This window comes from Pezoporus occidentalis, unplaced genomic scaffold, assembly GCF_034315485.1.
Source record: "Pezoporus occidentalis ecotype Australia unplaced genomic scaffold, CSIRO_AGI_Poc_V1 ctg303, whole genome shotgun sequence".
Lineage (NCBI taxonomy): Eukaryota > Metazoa > Chordata > Aves > Psittaciformes > Psittacidae > Pezoporus > Pezoporus occidentalis.
In genome coordinates, this window is record NW_026914975.1 from 80,357 (window position 1) to 100,853 (window position 20,497).

Sequence of the window (20,497 nt, forward strand, 5' to 3'; positions counted from 1 at the left end):
CCGACCCGGGCCCGCCCGCGCCCTCTGCCAATTGCGCCGCAGGCCGCGCTGCGGACCCGCCCCTCGCGGCGAGGGGCAGCCGGCTCGGTTGCTGCGGTAACGGGAGCTGTGGGAGCTCCGGGGGTGCGTCCCGTCGGCGCTATGGAGCTGAGCCTGGCCCGCGTGGACTACCTGCAGGTGGGTCCGGGCAGCGGGCAGCACCGCTGTGCCGGTACCCCGGGGAGCGGGCTGGGCGAGCGCGGGTGGCCTAGGCCACGGGGTGAGGCGGTGGCTGAGGGGAAGTCGTCCGGCGGCCTCACGATAGGGTGGTGGGGCCGGTGAGAAGCCCGAAGGAGGGCCACGGTGCTTTCGGGGGGGGGGCGGGTGTGAAGCGCCGGCCTGCGGTCCCGGGGCCGGGCAGGCCTCCCGCTTCGGCCCTAGGATGTGCGGCTCCAGAGCCGCCTTAGCGGGGCTGGGCCCACACCGGTGTCGCGCCTCAGCCCCGTTGCGTCCTGGTGACAGCGTGTCTGCTAACAGGTGGGGGTGACGGCGCAGAAGACAATGAGGCTGCTTCCCGCGTCGGGGCGAAAGGCCACGCAGAAGGTAGCGCCTGTCGCGACACTGTGGAATGTACCGCGAAAATACTCTTAATCGTCTCGTGAGGTTCTTTAGGTAGTATGCCATGGAGGTAGGTCTAGATTAGCTATTAGGAAAAAGCCTTTTCTCTATGAGAGTCTGAGACACTGGCGCAGGTTGCCCAGAGAAGCTGTGGCTGACCCATCCCTGGCAGTGTTCAAGGCCAGGTTTGGACAGGGTTTGGCGCAGCCTCATCTAGTGGAAGGTGTCCCTGCCTGTGGAAGGGGGTTGGAATTGAATGATCTTTAAGGTTCCTTCCAACCCAAACTATTCCATGATTCTGTGATAGGAAAAAAACCTCTGGAGCCGATGTTTTTGGAACATTTTGGAGAAAACATCAACAATAAAACCCCAAAACAAAACAACCCAAAAATCTGAATTTGGACTTGAAAAACTTTCAGGACCACTAAGCAATTTTTAAAGCTTAAGGCATTGCTCAAACCACAAGGGAGTTCTTGTGTATTTCTCTATTTCTGTTTTGCTAACAGTTAATATAGATGAAATATTTATTTTAAATTTTTCCTTAATGTAAGTTCAAGCTTAGGAAACTTAATTAGGAAAACTCAATAGAAATAACAGTGTATGTTTGGTTTTAATAATACATTCTCAGTTTGAAAATACAGCTATTCCCAAATATGCATTTTCTGGAGTATTCCATATGATGGTTGCTGGTGTTTGCAAGAAGAAGCAGGAAAAGGATTGGAAATGCTTTTGCTTAAACCACTGTTCTTAGGCTTTAGTGTCCTATGTGTAACGGTTGACCTAGCTTTCCAATGCATACTCCCATAGAGCTATGTAAAATAAGTAGTGTAGAATGCAAAGTACTTAAATACAGAAAAATATTAACATAGGAAAAGTATTATTTGAAAATATCTATGCATGTAGTAAAAAATAACAATGTGTTATACTTTTGAAGGTGGTTGTTGGAGATCAGGATGGGGTCATTACATGTTTTGGCATAAAAAAAGGAGAAGCTGTGGTAAGTGGAAATGTTCCATTCCAAGTTTTACTTTTTAAATATTCTTCCTTATGAACTTTAAAAGCCTTGTTTTTATTGACATGGCCAATAAGATACCTGTAGAAGGTGTCTAGGTAGAGCTGTGGACTGATTGCTAGCCATGATGAGGGCATGCTGATTTCATGCCTGGACAAGCACACGGTCCTCTACAGTTGTAGAGTCACGCATTACCGTGTATCATCACCGAGAAGGTCAGTTTAACACCTTTTGTTCTGCAGCTCACTTGGGCTTAAGTCTGTATGGGTAGTCTGTTACTGTGACTGGACAAAAGCCCTCAGTGAGTCACTAAATCACTCACCTTAGGGGATTTTGCCAAACTGGTTGCTTTTTATGAGACTAGACCTTTGCCCAACTTAATAAAATTTTATCATTTCCCCCCCTTAAGGGAACACAAAGAAATCTATGTAGTCTTCTGGAATAAAAATGCAACATATAAGCGGAAGGGAGTGAGTCACTGTTATTTAAAAAAAAACAACAAAACAAACCAAAACCAACCAAACAAAAAACTTACAGCTACCTGCAATGCTGAATTTTTCCTATGGATGGATAACACTGAAATAATAAAGTTTTAATTTATTGTATTTTCAGCATTTTATACTTACCAACATATAAAATGCTTGATTGCTTTGTGATTCTGAAATGTACAGATTATTTTTGTCCACAAATAATCCATAGTATTTTAGTTTTGCCAAAAATTGTAAAGCAAATTTGTTATCCTTTATGTTAAAAGATTATCATAAATACAAAGTTGTGATGATGAAAACTATTTTTCTGTTTACAGCCAGTGTTCAAGACACTGCCAGGCCAAAAAATTGCAAGATTGGAATTGGGAGGGGCTCTTAATACACCACAAGAAAAAATCTTTGTGGCTACAGGATCAGAAGTGAGAGGTTTCACAAAAAGAGGGAAGCAGTTTCTTTCGTTTGAAACTAACCTTACTGAAAGCATCAAAGCTATGTATGTGTATTTTGCAATTTTTTTCATAGCCACAGCAGACAGTTTATAATTTTATTAAATGATATTTTTCACTGTATTGTGTGCTTGTAAGTAACGCTGAGTGTCAGTCCAGCTTTACTTGTGCCATGACATGTAGGAAGGAACTTAGAAAATCATAGGGAAGCTTAGATAGAGTAGGGGACTTGGGAGGGGTATGGAGGCACCCACATCGGTACAGATGTAGGTGAGCACAGCTGGGTTATTTTATCACATACACATACCCTTCCTCTGGCAGATGAGGAACAAATCTTTTACTTTTCTTTTTGGTTTGTGTTGTAAAATGCTGCCATATATATAAACTGGCTTGGGAAGAATTAATACCATCAAAATATAATAATTAAACTTCTATTTGTAGGATTTTGCATTGAGACAAACCTATAAGAATCATGTGTGTTTAGCATTCATAAGAAACTTTTTAATAGCTGGAACAGCTTGTGGGGCCCCTGATGCCTTGAATTTACCAGCAGTAGAAAGGCTAAAAGACTATCACTGCAACTATGTTGGGAAAATGCTACAGAAAGTCTTTTCTTCTTCTCAGGCATATTTCAGGAGCAGATCTCTTTCTTTGTGCAAGCTACATCTATAACCATTACTGCGACTGCAAAGACCATCATTACTACCTCTCAGGAGATAAAATCAATGATGTTCTCTGCCTTCCTGTACATAAAGTGAATTGCATTACACCAGTACTTGCGTGTCAAGATAGACTCCTGAGAGTTTTACAGGTTAAAATACTTATGTTTTGTGTATTGATGCCATAGAATTGGACTAATTCTTGAGGAAATCAACATATCAGCATGGCTTAAAACACTGTAAGGATAAACATATTGTATCTTATTTGACAGTGTTGCTGTCTATAATGCTGGTACATTTATTTATTTTTTAAAGGAAAATCATTATTATAAACTTGCAGAATGAGGATTAATAAACCCACTATAAATAGGCTTTGGAATTCATAGGAAGAGGTAAATAAGAAATTGATCCCTTCAAACTGAAAGTGCTTACATAAGGGAATTTAATACCTAAGTAAGTCTTTATCAGTTTGGAAATTCTTACTTTCACAAGTTAATTTTGTGACAGGTCTAAGTAATATCAAGTGGTTTAACAAATGTATTTGCCAAATTCACAGATTATTTTTAACAATAGCACATTTCAAGAGTCCTGGATTTTTATTTATATAAACTTTACCCTGTTTTGGCTTAGAAATGGTTCTCCCATTGGTGTGGGGATTTTGTGCAAGTGAAGTATATCAGTTACTACTATCCATAATAATTTTTTCCTTATGCTTTGGGTTATTGTTTTGTGGTTTGATTGGTTGTTTATTTGTGGGGGCTTTTTTGATGATGTTGTGGGTTTTGGTTGGGTTTCTGTTTGCTTGTTTGCTTGTTTGCTTGTTTTTTACAAAATTCTTTCAAGATAGCTCTTTTTGTCTTTAGGGATCTGATTTACTGTATGAAGTGGAAGTTCCTGGACCACCTGCTGTTCTTGCTCTAAATGGAAATGGGGGTAACAAGATTTCGAACATACACATAACTAAATAATATGATTTTACTGTATTTTTAGGATTTTACTGCCTTGTTAATTACATTTTGCCTTAATGTTAAAAATGCTGCGGAAAACTGACTAGGTGATGGAGTTTATTACACATAAATAAATATCAACACACGCATATATGACTGGTTTAGTTCTAAATTATGTTCACAGTTAATTGAAAGCCTCTTACAAGAGCAGCGAGATATGAGGTAGTCTCATTGTGTAAATACAAACTGGGCTCTGGGGGGCCTTGTCAAAATTGAGGTTTTGGATTTCTCTTGCACGTGGTTTTCCAGAACTAGAATCACTAGCTGCACCTGTCCATGGATGGATGAGAGTATTGAGTAGACTTCATACAAACTAAGACTGGAAGGATCAAGCTTAAAATAGTTTGATTATCCCTTTTGCTAATCTAACCTAATCGAAATCGCTTTAGTGTGTTAATCTGGTGCTTAATTTAGTTTCAGTTAAATTGTGTGGCAATGACATCAAGAGCTTGGAAAAGTAGTTCTTACTTGTGCTGAAGTCTTGGCACAACATTCACTGTTGGATGTGTGTTCTGAATTTATCTCTTTGTTTCCTTTCTATAAAGGCATTTTGATAGCTGAAATTTAAAGTATTGGATTATGAATGGGTTTTAGGCATAACTGCAGTACAGGGGGGGCATTCACACACAGAAGAGTGATAGCCAGGAACAAGTTGTCAGAACAGGTGCAGTTTGCATATATTAATTTTTGGTTTTACAGCCTGACAGTTCTGTTATACAGCACTAATGTTAGCATTTTCCTTTTCCTTTGGGCTATAGAGTGTAATTAAACAACACTTTCAAATTTTTGAAACTGGTGTACTTGATTTTATTGATTGTTAATTCAGTTTATGTGTTCAGGTGATTCTGGAGAAGAAATTGTGTATGGAACTTCTGATGGTAAACTGGGTCTTACTCAGATTACTGGTACCAAGCCTGTACCCAAGTGTGAAGTTGGAAATGACAAAAAGAGAGGAGGTATGTGTCTCAGTCTCTCACTCTTTAGCTTTCCAGCATATGTGAGGCCTTATTACAAGTCTAATAATCAGGAAATCTTATTCATCGATACTTTTGAGGGAAATTGTAATTATGTCAGTATTTGCTATTAATATGAGTAAGCTCTCCCTTTCATTCTTCTGATTTTCTTAGAAATGATTCTGATCGGTTTCTCTTCCTTTGGGTTTTCTGTTCATATTATTTCCAACACTTTTGCATACTTTTATTTTTACACTACCCTGGCATTTGTAAAGGAGCATTGATTCATACATATTTACTTCAGGGTTTTATCATTTCATGACTATTTCTAAGTGCAAATATACCTGCTGGATTTTTTGGATGTTCAGTGGTCTTAAAGTCTCTTCAGAGGGAAGGTTAGTATCTTTCCTGCAAGTCTGTCTTTATTTGTTTTTTTTTCTTTTTTTCTTTTTCTATTAAAAAAAAAAAAAAGCCCCTATAAGGGAGTTTTGTCTAAAGATGGAATAAGGCTTTCATTAAAGCTCCAGAATAAGGCTTAACAAAGCATAGTACAACACTTCCCCTGTTTTAGCCTTGGTATGCTGCTTCTGCAGCATCTATTAGCCCCTACACCTTTGTGAAGGAGAAGACCAAGAATAAAACAGATATAATATTTTTAAATTTAAATATATCATAAAAGCTATTGCTAAATTATTTTCCTAAAATGCTTTCTCATATGTCCTTACTCTTAATATGAAATACATATGAGTCATAAAAGTTACACTGCATCTTGATTTTCATATTCTTGTACAAACTGTCTCTCTGCTGCTTTTCTTTCTTCCAGACCCTCTCTCTCTTTCCTGTCCAAACAAGATTAGCTGTCATAGGCTGGTTCAACATGTGCTGGTAGTGGGTTTTTCCACTAACGTGTTGAGTAGCAGTACCTAGTCCAGATCTGGCACAAGTCAGATCCCTCTTTCTGTCACCTTAGCCAGAACAGTCCATTTACCAATAGCTTTAAGTCAATTATAAGAACTCAAGAATGCTTGCTTCTTCAACTGACAAAGTTACAGTAGTGTGGACAGAAAAATAAGTTCATCTGAGGAAATGTTTGATGAGGAAGAGTTAAACCCCTCAGAATTAAGCTATTTGAACAGCAGAAGGGGTCTCTCTTCAGTAGTTTTGGTTTGGAATTGGTTGCTGTAAAACTCACTGTACAAGCTTAAACCTCAGGCATAGGTGGGAGACTTCAGCCCTCTAGTGGACTCATCCAGAAATAGCATTAATAAAAACCAGCTGACCAAGAATCTTATTTCTATGTAATTTAATGTGGCCTATGTATCATTGTGTCACAAACAAATAAAGATGAAGTAAATAGTTTTCTTTTTCATTAGGTATATTATGTATTGACAGTTTTGACATTCTGGGAGATGGAGTTAAAGAATTACTTGTTGGACGAGATGACGGAATGCTAGAAATCTATAACTTTCAAAGTGCAGATGATCTCGTCCTTCAATATGATCATGTAAGCCCATGTTTATCATATTCTTCTTTGCTGAAAAAAATGAATTAAAAACCAGCCATGTGTTACAAAACTTATTTACAAGATCATTACTACTAAAATGTGTGGCTTGTATTTAATTTGATAAGCTCTATAACGTTGACAACATGAACTTCAAAGCAGTATAGTAAAATAGTCTTGATCTGAGGAAAAATCAAAAGAGTAGATTCGATCCCTAGTGGTTATTTCAGCCTTCAGTCAGATTGTTAGCTCCTGCTGGAAAAATGTAATCCATGAGCGTTTTGCTTTAAACTGCTTTTTAATGCTTTTGTTATGCACAGTAGAATTGGAATGCATTTGTTAAAACACACCGATGTAACTGACAGTCATCAGCTCACTTACTCATTTGTAAGTCTAGATATTGTGCATCTCTGGAGGTGTCTTGTGATGCAGGTAGGAGAAGGAATCCTAAAAACTCCACAAAACCCCCTAAACTTTTAAAATGAGTGCAGTAATATTTCCCTCTGCTTGAATGCATTTATTTGAAGGCTTTACCGGAGAGCATTACGTCAATCCAGGGTGGCTGTGTAGGAAAAGATGGATACGATGAAATTTTAGTATGCACATACTCGGGTAAGCTTTGTATCATTTACTTAATAAATGTCACATAGGGTGGGTGATGTGATAAAAATTAAGCAGATTATGTTGTTAATACAGCTCACTTCCCTTAATTTTTTTGTACTGATTGGAGCCAGGATAGTGTTTTGTTGAAAAGATCTCTTCTGATTTAATATTCACACTTAAAACTATTTTTTTATATTCTAAGATATTCATTACGTGTTTTGCTGTGTAACACACCAGATGGTTATTTTTTGGTGTAGACTGCTGCCTAACTGGTGAAATAATATGTTATGTCTGAAGGAATTATGTATGACTTTTTGGATTCAAAATACTGAGACATAGGCAAGTTTTGTTGTTGTTGTTTTCCTGTCTTTTATGTAATTTCCTTCCTCTTCAGCTTCATAGAGCTTTGAATAGGATTGATTTTGCTTTCAGTAGATGCTTTTCAGCTTCCCTGGTGAGTGTCTCAGCAGCCCCTCTGTAGGATTTGACCTATTGGCCTGACTCTTAGAGAGGCCACAATAAACATGCTGCATGTGTTAACTGCTGGGAGATAAAATATTGCTAATTCTCTATCTTTGGTTATTTTCAGTGCTGAAAAAACAGCCTACTGAAACCTCTCATATTCAAAATAATGTATTGTGGCAAGTTACAATTCTCAGTGGGTTATTGAGAAGTAGCAGTGTTCAAGTACACCTCTTTCAAATAGTCTTTCAGTGATTAAAAGACTCTTATACCTCACCTCATATGATTGTTTTGGTATGATAGGCTGCAACCATACTGTGGTCAAAGTCTTTTGTGGCTTCTTTTATTGGGAATGTTATAAAGATCCATGAATCCTAGAAGAAAGAAAAAAGCGAAAGCTTGGGTTCACCTGTGGGTTTTCAAAGGTGTAATCTCTGGTAGGATGTGCAGTAGACTGAGCCTGGCAGAGTAGGAAAAGTAGTGCTTTAGAGCAGTAAAAATGACACGTGAAGCCTGGCAGTAAATGACTTCTGTGGTGTAATTACGTAAACAAAAAGATGATTTGTGGTTTTTCCCTCCAAGGGGCAGCATTCAGCCTGAAAGCACACAGTTGCAACATACACTTTGCTATGAACGCATTACACAGCTCTTTGGTTTGTTTTGCTTTCAGCTGTAGTACTGCAAAGAACTTTAGCATAAAATAGAGGTGGGAAAAAATGTAAGCACTCAGTTAAAAACTGCTGCAGAGGGATTTACTGCTCGAAGTACTTAATGAAAAGAATAAGTAATGTTAAAAGTTAAGAATAAAATCCATAAAAACCCATGCTCAGTGCCTAGATCAATCCTCCAACGAAAGGATTAAGTTCAAGACTTGGTTTTCTCTACCCAGTATCTGGAACAAACATCACTCCACACATACAAAAGCTGAGTGTAGACTTTTCTTTATAGCTTATAAGGAATATAAACTTCATATATTGGTTTAGGCTGGCTGACAGGACTGACTACAGAACCTGTCCATAGAGAAGGTGGATCAGGTGAAGAACTAAAATTAAGTCAAGAAATGCAGAGCAAGATTTCATCCTTAAGGTAATTGCACTAGAAAGAAAATTAAATAGAAGAATTGAAATGTTAAAAGCTGAAATGTCATCTTTACTTCCTATCTGACTGGATTTTCTATTTAATGTATCTAGAAGTAGAAGCAAGCCTTTTTAAAGCAGAAATGAGTATCAGCTTCATTTCAGTCTCTTTCTATCTTGCCTTCATTTGCTGATGTCTTAATGCCTTCTCCCTCAGTATCAGCAAGATAAGATTCCCTTCTTCTATGCTGCTTATAGCTTCTAAGTGATGGGAGGAAAGCAGGCGCTAGCATGTCACTCACAATGTGTATTACTTTTGAAGGAAAAAGTTGTCCTTTCCTGTGACTTGTAGAAATCCTTTTTGGCAAGGTACAGTAGAAACTACATTTTCATCTGATATTGTTTATATTTTGTCTTTGTTATATATGTGGAAGGAGTGTACCAGTCACTGCTTGGAAAATTGTGGACAGAAGATAAACATGACTGCCTTGCAAGCTTAATCTACTTAATTTCTAGGATAGTTTTTCTAGTTGCTTTTTTTAGACATTATATATGGTTTCCCTTTTCTAGGAATGAACTGCAACACTTGCAGATGAAAGTACTTCAGGAACGTGAAAAGTATCAGCAGTCTTCTCAATCCAGTACTGCTATTTCATCAGTACCTGCATTTAATGTGAATGATAAGTTTACATTGACTAAGGATGATGCTAGTTACAGCCTCATCTTGGAGGTGCAGACAGCTATAGATTATGTCCTGGTGCAGGTGAGTGTGGAGACTTCCTAGTTCAAAAATCCAAGTTATAGTATCAGAAGTATATGGATTTTTAAATGTCTGAATTGTTATAAGAGAGAAATAAAGTGTAGAGCCTTGCAGTGGTGAAGTACCTGTTGTAAATGCTTGTTATGGAACAAACACAATTTAAACTTTTCTTGAACACAGCAAGGTTGCCCTACCAAAGTAGACTAAAATGGCTGCTGTACTAGCAGGTTTCTGTGTAATATGTTGTTTTGCATGTCCCTCCTTATTTAAATAGCAACTAACTCGCTCATCTTAATGAGGTACAGATTCTCACTCCTCAGTTAAGTACCCTCTGTTGTGGAAAATTAATTTCAGAATGGTATGGGCCACCTGTGCACTTTCAGTGTGGAACAGCATCTGATTTGTGTGCAGTTGATGATAAATACTCCTGCCAAGTAGAGCAGCCTTAATTAATAATTTCTCTTACTTCATCAGCTGAAATTAATGGTATCTTTGGTAGTCAGAAGGAGTAATGGTACTGAATTACCTTCTCTGGTGATATGCATTGGGAGAAAAAATAGACGAGGAATTTGCCATAACAAATGGGAGACAACTACTGTAAGATTTTATTTTTCAATTCTTAATCAAAATCTATTTTCATTAAGGGTGTTATTAGAGCAATGCTCAGCTACAGCTCTATAGTATCTTCTGTTTCCATACCTAAGTGAGGAATAATGAAATTGTTTAGTCTTGCCCTGAATTTAATGTAGAATTTAGAACTTATGGCCTTTTATTTAAAGAAATATAAACCAGTATCTGATATTCTTTTGCTGTGAAAAGACAATAGAACTGTTTTTTTTTAATTTTTTTTAGGAAGTATGTTACATATTTATCAGCATTTCCTGGTACTTCTGTGAAGATATAAAGCATTACCAAATCAAGCAATGAATCATCCTAATACCTTTTAATCTCATTTTTAAAACAGTATTAGATTTAATTTTAATTCCAGTGAAAACACATCTAGGTAAGAAATGGTCTGTGTCAGAAAGGTCACTGTAAGTGAAAGGATCTTTAATCATTATGTATTATGATCCTTGGTTTCTTGAATATTGTAATCCCCCTATTGAAATAGGGAAACACTTCAATCATGAATATACATCATGCATATGGATTAAGTATATTTTCATGTCTGAAAGATAGTTATACATCTTATACTGAAGTTGTTTAAGTCAGCCACACAAGAGTTTGGGACTCCATAAGAGAGTAAGAGAAAGATCATCATCTTATGCCGGGATTAAGTAGTATGTTGTTAGACTTTTACCTCATGGATGAAGCAATCATTTCCTCTCCCTTATTAAAACAATTGATGACAGTTGGAAGATAAATGCATTAGAAGCTACTCAGGAACTTAAGCTCTTTATTTTTCTTATGTTCTGCAGAGTGATGTCCCAGTAGACTTGCTGGATGTGGATAAAAATTCTGCTGTTGTTAGTTTTAGCAGCTGTGATTCTGAGGTAAGTGAAACAAAAGAGATGATATTTATAGAGATTGCATGATGAAAACTCTTAATAATGTATAGTAAAAATACGATTTGGGTTTATATATTTGTCATTTTAAATACATGCAGTTAAACTTCCTATTTGGTAATTTTGGAGAGCTCAGCTTCATCAGAGGTACTGCAGAATTAGGAGTTAGTAGCAAGTTCTGACATAAGGCAAATCTTATGTCTGCAAAAGGATCCAGGAGAGGAGGCAACTGCTCTCTTGGGTTTTTTTCCTGTCTGATCAGGGATATGAAAGACACATTCAGTTTTGGTCTCTTCTCTGAATTTGCCACTATCACTATCTATATACTTCAAAGTAATTTAGGTGAAGGACATTATATTTTTACTTAGTTCGTCTCTTAAAAATCACTTAAGAATGTGAAAATTCTGCTGCATAGGGAGTCATATGTTTAAGTTCATTTTTTTATGTAATAATTATAAACTTATACGTGCAGAATTACTAATGATGTTTAGGGCCAGGGAGAAGATGCAGAAACTGTCTTAGCATTATCAAAATCTTCTGTGAAGTCTTTTTCCTTATAACAGTCCTCTGGGTGTTCTAGTTTTAAGAACTAAGTTTGCACATCATTGGTCTACCCTGAAGCTTTCAGAAATCAACTTTAAGTTTCTTGTCATTTATGATGATTAATTTGGCTTTTCTGGGTGCGTTTTCTTACCCATCTTGCTTCAGCTTGTGGATGTTGGACTAATACTACAGATGAGTGGGGCAGGCTGACATGCATTCTTCAGATGAAAAGTAGATATCTGTGTAATTTTAATGGTAGTATTAAGAGACTTCAGTTGATTTCTCTTTATACAAAGATTTTTTTTTTAATTCTACTGTAATTAAAATTAATGGGAATAATCAAGAGAACCAAAGATTACTTTTTTGTATTTAACTTTTGTAAAATAGCTGTACAAAAACGGCAAAAACTTTACTGTACATGTAAAACAGACCAGTTAAAACAGGCCAGTAGAACTTTTGTGAATCCACGGACTGTTTTGTGTTATTTTTCTGGTTTTCTGTTCTTTACAGCCAAATAGCAACTTTCTTCTTGCAACTTACCGATGCCAAGCAAATACTACAAGACTTGAACTTAAGGTAAAATGCTCCAAAATATTTTTTACAATAAATTCATGGTTGTGTAGATGTCTGCTTTGGAATGGAGGGATCTCCACCTGGACTGACTGCCTAGCCGGGGCAAATGATCAGTCCAGTTTCTAGGGCTGGCTGTTTCCTGAGCACCTTCTAGTCTGGGGCTTGTGTTCCTTTATATTTGTGTGTTAGGGTTTCTAAAAGCTTCTAAAAAATGTGTTCCTTCAGAGGGGAGCCTGGGGTCCTTCATAAATGTCCTTATGATGAAAGGAGTGGGGAAATCACAGATTGTGAAAATAATTCCACACACCATTGCCAGAATCAAGTAAAATGGAGAGAGGCGTGGGAAAGAAAGCTCTGGCACTGTTTGGCCTCAGAAGCATTAGAAGGAAGTTACACTGGGAAGTAACAAGGGAATATAGACTGGATATTTATTTTGGAGAGGAAGTGAATCCAGTCATTCCATGCTTACTATACTAAAGGCATGGGGGTGTTTTATTTTTAAAGAATCACCAAATTCCCATGTTTTGTGACTACCACCTGGAGAAATAATGAAGGAAATCACAATTAGGAAAATCCTCAACATGCCCACAGCTCAGGCTCTGGGTTTTCTCTTTATTTAGTTGCCTAACACTGAAGCCTCCTAATCTGCGTTTACTTATCTAAAACTCTCAGTCAGAATATTGTCATTAGAAATTTAAGCCTTCATGAGTTGCATCAAGGGTGGGGAAGTTGGGGGTGGTTATCTGTTTGTTGGTGAGGTTGCAATAATGGACCTAGTGTACAGAATTAAGAGTCTTATTTCCCAGGTCCCTTTCTTAAGAAATACTGTTAGTGGGTTTATTGGTTCTGAGGAGGTCACTTGATCTTCCTGTGTCTCAGTTCTCATATTTTAATTTAGGAATATGACCTTGGCCACCTTTAATAGGTACCTTTTACTAGGTAAAGAGTAAATAACACAGGAAAAATGAATCAAATGCATTCATGATAAAAAGAGGGTATTTTTTACTCTCCCACTAAAAACATTTATAAGCTTGCTGTTGTGTGTCATCATAGTGCCAAGTGTCATCAGACCCTGTGGATTTGGATCCTGATGTGATGGATTTGATCTGTACAGGTTCTACTGCCACCTCACCACAATGTATTCGGGATCTCCACTGATTTACACTTGTCACGTGGAGTTCATTCTCTTTTTGTACTTCGCCTATGCAGATGCAAGATAATACAACTTTTAAGTCTTGGTGCTTTTATTTCCAAAAATAACTCTTTACTAACTTATTTGTATTCAAAACATTTAAGCAGATGTCTTCCTGCCAAATGCTGCTTTTTGAGTTCCAGGACCCTATAAAATAGGGGATATGATCAAGATTATAAAGCAAACCTTTACTTGAACTCCAGTCTCCTCTTTTGTTTGTATAAAGCTGTTTCAGTAGCTCTCCTGCCCTACTTTTACAGTGGTGTTGATGCTACAGGTGGGACACTCCTATTTCTGTCAGTTCTGCTTGAGGGGCAGACTTCTTAGTGCAATCTGTGTAGCTGAGAAGTGACTGATGCATTGGTATGTTCTGCAAGGTATGGAGAGGGTGTCCTGTGTCTTGAATGTGTTTATACACCCTGCTTGTTGGGTATTCCAAGACTCAAACTTAAACTTGGCCACTTACTCTTCCAAAAATAGCTCAGGAAGAACTTTGATTGTTATGAAGAGATGAACTCATATTTTGAAATTAACTTTTCTCTCTTGAATTTCTTAATGTATCCTTTGCTGCCAGCTGCTACAGAATGTATCTTTTCCTTAACTAAAAAAAATATTAAAAAAAATGGTGCCACTGCAGAATTAGAAGCAAGTCAGCAGACTTTTTAATTTAACTGATCAAGAAGCAAGTTAGAGGGTTTTATTTTCTTAACAGCTCATTTATCTAAATAACAGCACTTCACTGGGTGCTACTTCGTATGGTTTTAAAGCATTCTTGTAATGCTTTATTTATAGTGGCACTATCAAGTAAATAGAGTACTATAAATATTTCTGAATTACATCAGTATTTTTTTAACACATTTTGAACATCCACTGATTTTCCAAATCATGGTAAATTAATAATTTCCCTTTTGTTCCTTTTGGTGGGTTCTGCTTTTATTTCTGCAGGTTCGGTCTATTGAAGGTCAGTATGGGACACTTCAAGCATATATAACTCCAAAAATTCAACCAAAAACTTGCCAAGTTCATCAATATCAAATTAAACCACTTTCACTTCATCAAAGAACTCATTCTATTGACCATGACAGGTATTTGCAAAGAAAAATCAATGCCACCTTCTCTTGAAAAACTGACAAAATCCAATTGAAACAATGTTTTACTCTATAAACTTGAGTGCATCATTTCTAACCTCTAACTTACAATTTTGAGCCTGTTGTTCCATTTTGTGGGTTTTCTGACACAAAATGTGGGTTTAATGGGTTCCTTGTCAACTTTTACCCTTGTTTACAGGGTTTGGTGGGAGGGGTTTTGGTTGGCTTTTTGTTTTGTTTTTCACTTTATTGACCTGGGTTATAGTGCAGCCCCATGTGTTAGTAGAGCTGAGGGTGTGGTAGAAATGAAACTTAAGTGTTATTAACCATAGGCTTTAGTAACTATAGTTACTTTAGTAACTTTAGTATAGTAACTTTAGTAACTATAGGTTACTAACCATAGTCTTTTCAGTTTCAGCCTTATTCTCCCCTCCACCCTTTTAATACAGTTCTTTCCCATAGCTAATTTGGCTCCAAAACTGAGCCAAGATATTTTTTTTCCTTATCTCTCTGTTAAGATCCTAGTATTTTATGCAATGTCTTCTTGATTTTTTCCCCCACCTCCAGTTAACATCTTGTATTGTCACCAAAGTGTTGCTTGCTTCAGAACAGAACATGAAGATTGAAGGAATGATATAAAATGCTTTTATGTGTAAATGCTTCAGCGCGCAAATGAGCCCCATTATGCCTCATTCTTGAAATAAATGCTGTGTCTGTGGTTTATGCCATGGGAGGTTGTTGAGGCTGTTTGTCATATATACTGTATTATCAGATATTTACCTTTGTTGTAAGTTTCAGGTTGAACAACTTGAAATGAGATATGTCAGAAACTTCCAACTAGTGTCTTGGCCAGTTCTGACATGCCTGCTAGGAGACCAAATTTGAATGTACTCGTAGATTTTAGTCTTGAAATACATAAAAGTAGCTGTAATCTACAAGATGTAACTACTTAGCAAGATACCTGACATTTCCCAGGGTGTAGATTAAAAATAAACCACAATGTGAAACTAACCTTTTTTTCGTATGAGTAACTAGTGCACTAGCAGTGCCCCTCCTTCATTAACTGCTTTGTTTTTTGTTGTTAATTTCATAATGTCACAGACCTATGAATACACTGACGCTCAAAGGCCAGTTCAGTTTTGCTGAAATTCACTCATGGGTTGTGTTTTGCTTGCCTGAGGTGCCTGAAAAGACTCCCGCTGGAGAGAGCATAACCTTTTATTTTCAGAACACCTTCCTGGGTACACAGCTTGAAAGCACTTACAGGTAAAATACAATTAATTAAATGCAATGTGACTATGCTGTGGGGTTTGCTTTTTCATTCTTGACCAGTCTGCAAGTACCATTTCACACACATACCACTCTACCCTCAATCCCACCCTACTAAAGAGAATAGGAATCTTTCTTAGAAAGGCTTGTCAAACATTACCAGGGTGTGCATTATCCAGTAATGATGCACTCTGTATCTCAAATAGGGTTTTTCTTTAAGTTTGTCCAAAAAACCAAAATTGCCAGGGAAGAAAGGCTTGATATATTGTTAAGATGTTGGCTTGCTTTTAGAATTTAAAGAATAGAGCTAACTAACATAGCCCTGAAATGATTGTGTAATGCCTATTGTTTTCTAACGTCTTTTTTTTTTTTATTGAGCAGCAGAAAAAGGCATTTAATGCTCATGCAAACAAAAATGTGATGAACATTAAGCTAAAATCCTTTTTTCTGAAGCTTTAATTAGGCAAATATTATTTCTATGTTTCAGATTAATACTCAGTTCTCAACTTAGTTATATCTTCCTTCAGCAAATTATATATATCCACCTGAAAATGGAACTGTTATTACAACACCCGTTGTAATTATTTAGATTCCAGCCTACTCCCTACCTACCATACATGTTGCCTACTCATAATGTAAAAAGCTGCTGGGTGGTGGTTTGCTAGGGAGAAGGGGAAGTTTTAATACCCTTCTGGGACTGAAGCTTTCCTGCTTGGCTTCAAGGTATGGCAATGATAAAACTTAGGAGGAATATATACAGTCAGAAATCTTACTTGTGTAACCTTAGTGCCATACAGTAAAAATAACTGCTTTTTGTATACCTGAGATCTGTGTATACTGCTTTGTTTTATTTATGGAACAAAGTGTTCTCTGTGAAGATTACCCTGGGAAGGACGGAATAGCATAGATGTGTATACATACGTGATACATGGAGAATCATTACAACCTTTATAGAGGTTGCCTACTTTGATAGGGACATTCACTTACAGGCCTCCTATTTTAACGCAGGGACAAATCTACTGCACCCATGTGTGTTTAAGTTTGTTCATTTAAATTTTTTCTTCCTTTATAGAAAAGGTGAGGGATGTTTTAAGTCTGACAATATTTCTACAATATCCATCCTAAAAGATGTGCTTTCCAAGGAGGCTACAAAAAGGAAGATTAATCTCAACATAGCATATGGTAAAACTTTCCTATTTTGTTGTCCTTGACTTCAATTTTATATTCTTATACATGGAATATTATATATTTATTTGCTTGTTGGGTTTTTTTCACTCCCTGCCAGACATAAATGAAGAATCTGTGAGGCACACATTAAAGCTTATCCACCCAAAATTAGAGTATCAGCAACTGTTGGCCAAGAAGGTTCACTTAATAGATGCTTTGAGAGTAAGTATCTGAACTCCTGCAGGAAGGATTTTTTAGGGGGAATTATGCTGTCAGATACCAAGCTGTACAGCTCAAGTCAGATGTGTGTCATTCTGGTTTCCATTCAGTTTCTGTTCCCAGGATATGTATTTTAATTATCTAGGAGACAGACTTCTTCAAGGAAAATTCCCATTTATACTATGCAACTAGTGAATAACGTGTAGGATTACTGACTGATGTTGAAGATGCTTAAACTGGACAGTAGAAGGCAGACAGCTTTACCACCTAACATTCTCCTTTTACCTGCTGTTATTTTCCAGTTCCTTTGTTTCTTTCCACTAACCTTTGAAGGTCTTTTTAGATCTGGGAATGAACATCCAGGCCAGATGCAGCTCCCTCTCTTTGGAACTTTATCCCAGTGTGTCGTAATTTATGAATTATCTGCTTTTAAATCTTTTGCTTAATACCTCCTCCTCAACAGTTTGTCTTTGGAAGGTACCAGTTAGGTAGCTTGTCTCTTGGCCTTTTTCCAACAACTGGAAATTCAGCAAACAGGATTTTACTGTCAAAGACTTGCTATCATCTCTGTTGGTATTTTTTTGTGGTTTTTGAGGGAGAGCGGAGATGAAAACAGGCAACCGATTCTCTCTGGTCCTTTGGGGGAATCAAATACTAGTTGCCAGAACTCTTCAGTTAGTAGAAAAACTGACTACCAGTGAGAATAGTGTGTACCTTTATTATCACTAAGAGTATTTTACCTTAATAGGGTTTAGATGTGACAAACCAGGGGGTGAGAATAATAGAGAATTTATTGTTAATGCACATTATGTTTGTGCAGTGATAATGATGATGCACATCTTGCTTGTTTTAAGCTTTTTTTTCTCTTAGCAGATCTTCAATAACTCTTTCTTGGTTTTTTTTTATGTGTTGGGTTTTTTTTTAGTCTTGTTGCTTTTTTTTTTTGATAATAACTTATTGATAGGCAGTAAAATAATCTGATGATTGATGAAAGCTATTATCCTAGCAGACTCATGATGCACAGCATAATTACCTTTTGTCTGGAAAAGAACAGTCTTTCTGTGGAGAATAAAAAGATCTGTACTATTGATCATCTTAGATTGGTCTGATGGTAAACTGGGGCATTTAGAAGAGGTCTTTAAAACTTTTTGCTGTCACAATTTGAGTGATGCTTTCAGAGTTTACTTTTACTCTCAGACTTCAGCATGTGCTACACCTTTTAGGCATTTACTTACTCTAGAAATGAAGACATGATGAAGGCTTTGAGCCTCCACTAGGCTTGATCCTGTAGGTGCTGGGTGGTGGTGGGATCCTGTTCTGGCAGTACTTGTAGCTGGAGGCTGTAATACACAGGATTTTGAGAATCCAGTCTAGGAAGTGACAGGTGACATCTGGCATTTCATTATAAGACTAGAAAATTAAGCACTTCGAAAGTAACTCCTGCTAGTTTGGAAGGCGATTGTCTTTGTCTCTGAAGTACTTCCTCCTGTCAGACTCCTGTCTTCATACTTTTATGCTTTCATGATAATTAAATGCTGATAATTTTTAATGATTTATAATGTCTTTGAGGAATTACAAGTTCATGAAGGAAATGTGGACTTCCTGCTACCAAAATACCGCAGCATTTTGGAAGAGGCAGATGAGCTGCTCGAGGAATACAAGAGACAACCTGCACATCTTGAGAGACTTTATGGTTTGTTGATCAATTCAACTTTTTATTTAAATGTAACTTGATGTCCAGAGAGCACACTCGATGTGACTGTAATTGTTACGAAGTAAGAATTAGTAGAGTTGAAATAATTTGATAAGTGTGTACACTTGGTTAGGTTCAGGACTGTCTGGTCATACAGGCAAGACTGCATATTTACATCCTGGTTTTGATCATAAAAATCTAAAGTTAAACGTAAGGTAGTAAAAAAGCCTAGCAAATACTGGAAATAGCTTGTATGCTACTACAAACTTCGAGTAACTCTCTAAAGGTACTCAAGAATTGTTCACCCAAGAATTTTTGGGCATCACAAGCATATTACTGAGAATGAAGATACCAGGTTTATTTGCAAGTGGCTTTTCTTAACAGACAGCTTATTTTATTCTTGTCATGTATCTTATGTTCCATGTCTTTATGGACATAATTAAGGATCATATTCAAATTCACAATGGCATTTAAGAATGTGTATGAGCTAAATGACTGGTTAAATTTTGCAAAACATCATAAAACCAGAAAATTAAACATGGGGTGGGAAGGGAGACTTGTGGAAAATGATCCAAGTTAGTGAAGGAAATTCTGTAACCTTCTCTGGTGTTCCCCAGTCACCTCTCAGCTCAGAGATTCTCTGCCAGATGCCAGGTGTAATAAGCCTAAGTATATACAGCATAAGCAGAGTCCCCTTTACCCATCCCATGATAGTTCCTCACTCTTTTATGTTTCAGATGTGGGTAATTCTAAGTCAGAAATACATGCTTTGGAATGAAGCTGGAATCTGTGATGTCATAACTGTTTTGGGTCTATTTATAAGTAAATCATGGTTTAAAACATGAGGTTTGAAAAGAATCTCATCTCTAAGCCCAAATTAAATTAGAATAGTTGGTACATAATAGTGACTTAGAGATACGTCAGCTAGAGAAAACAAGGCAAATAATACTCCTCGAATTTTACATTTGCAGGTATGATCACGGATCTCTTCATAGATAAATTTAAATTTAAAGGCACCAATGTGAAAAGCAAAGTTCCTCTTCTCCTCGAAACTCTGGATGGCTGTGACCAAGAAGGACTAATTGCTTTCTTTGACGCTGCAGCCTGATAAGGGAAAAGCTGGGTAATTTTTCTTTTTTTTTTTTTTATTTTACTCAAGGCAGTTCAGTATTCAGTCCAAAAGCACTTTTTAAGAAAAACACTATGTTGTACTTCAGCTTCATTTGTATTTATTATCCTACTGAATGCAGTAGTCACCTTTAGTTTATATCAACTGTTAAGTGCACGCAGAGTATCTACACCCACGATGTTCCTGAGAGCTAAAGAAAACCTAGAATCAGGTATAAATACCCCGTTTCCTTCTTGCAAAAACTTTTTCCACCTGTAAGAACATCTGGAGAAACTGTTTTTCACAGACCTAACTAAAGGTAGAAGAAATCTGTGTGTTAACCTGTACCTAACTATGGTATTTGCCTGCTGCGGGTATTTGTGTTGTCACACCTAATGTCACTGGGGTGCATGAAGAAGGGAGAAACTGTATTTTAGGGTCAAGACAGCTGCTATTGGAGCTGCACGTTCACTCCTGGTTGGAGCGTGGCTCGCATTAAACTTTCTCCGTGCTTCTCCCGTGTCTTCGTTCTTCATTTCAAACCCCCGCCTTGCTTGTCGCTCGGTGTCCCTCACG

At 37.3% G+C, this 20,497-nt stretch overlaps 1 protein-coding gene and 1 long non-coding RNA gene across 2 annotated transcripts; one reads left to right on the forward strand and one right to left on the reverse strand.

Moving 5' to 3' along the window:
• Positions 1–83: 83 nt before the first annotated feature.
• BBS7 (Bardet-Biedl syndrome 7) lies at positions 84–20,436 on the forward strand. Its single transcript, XM_062627604.1, has 19 exons — positions 84–177; positions 517–582; positions 1,532–1,594; positions 2,415–2,590; positions 3,168–3,354; positions 4,066–4,135; positions 5,049–5,165; positions 6,536–6,666; positions 7,191–7,275; positions 8,712–8,814; positions 9,375–9,567; positions 10,983–11,057; positions 12,123–12,188; positions 14,323–14,462; positions 15,567–15,731; positions 16,807–16,916; positions 17,020–17,123; positions 18,690–18,813; positions 19,785–20,436. Exons 1-19 carry the CDS (start codon positions 142–144, stop codon positions 19,919–19,921), a joined length of 2,148 nt encoding a protein of 715 aa, XP_062483588.1. The 5' UTR covers positions 84–141; the 3' UTR covers positions 19,922–20,436.
• Positions 13,425–19,402, reverse strand: LOC134168182 (uncharacterized). Its single transcript, XR_009966456.1, has 2 exons — positions 18,356–19,402; positions 13,425–13,524 (listed from the first exon to the last, which is right to left on the reverse strand). It is a non-coding gene; the product is annotated as an uncharacterized LOC134168182 (long non-coding RNA).
• Positions 20,437–20,497: the final 61 nt, after the last annotated feature.

What these genes read in the sequence shown, in the direction of transcription:
- BBS7 (XM_062627604.1), top strand. Translation starts at nt 142, where the DNA reads ATGGAGCTGAGCCTGGCCCGCGTGGACTACCTGCAG. An exon ending in TGCTCTAAATGGAAATGGGG is followed by an intron (nt 4,136 to 5,048) that starts GTAACAAGATTT and finishes TTATGTGTTCAG; the next exon opens with GTGATTCTGGAGAAGAAATT. An exon ending in CATTCTATTGACCATGACAG is followed by an intron (nt 14,463 to 15,566) that starts GTATTTGCAAAG and finishes ATAATGTCACAG; the next exon opens with ACCTATGAATACACTGACGC.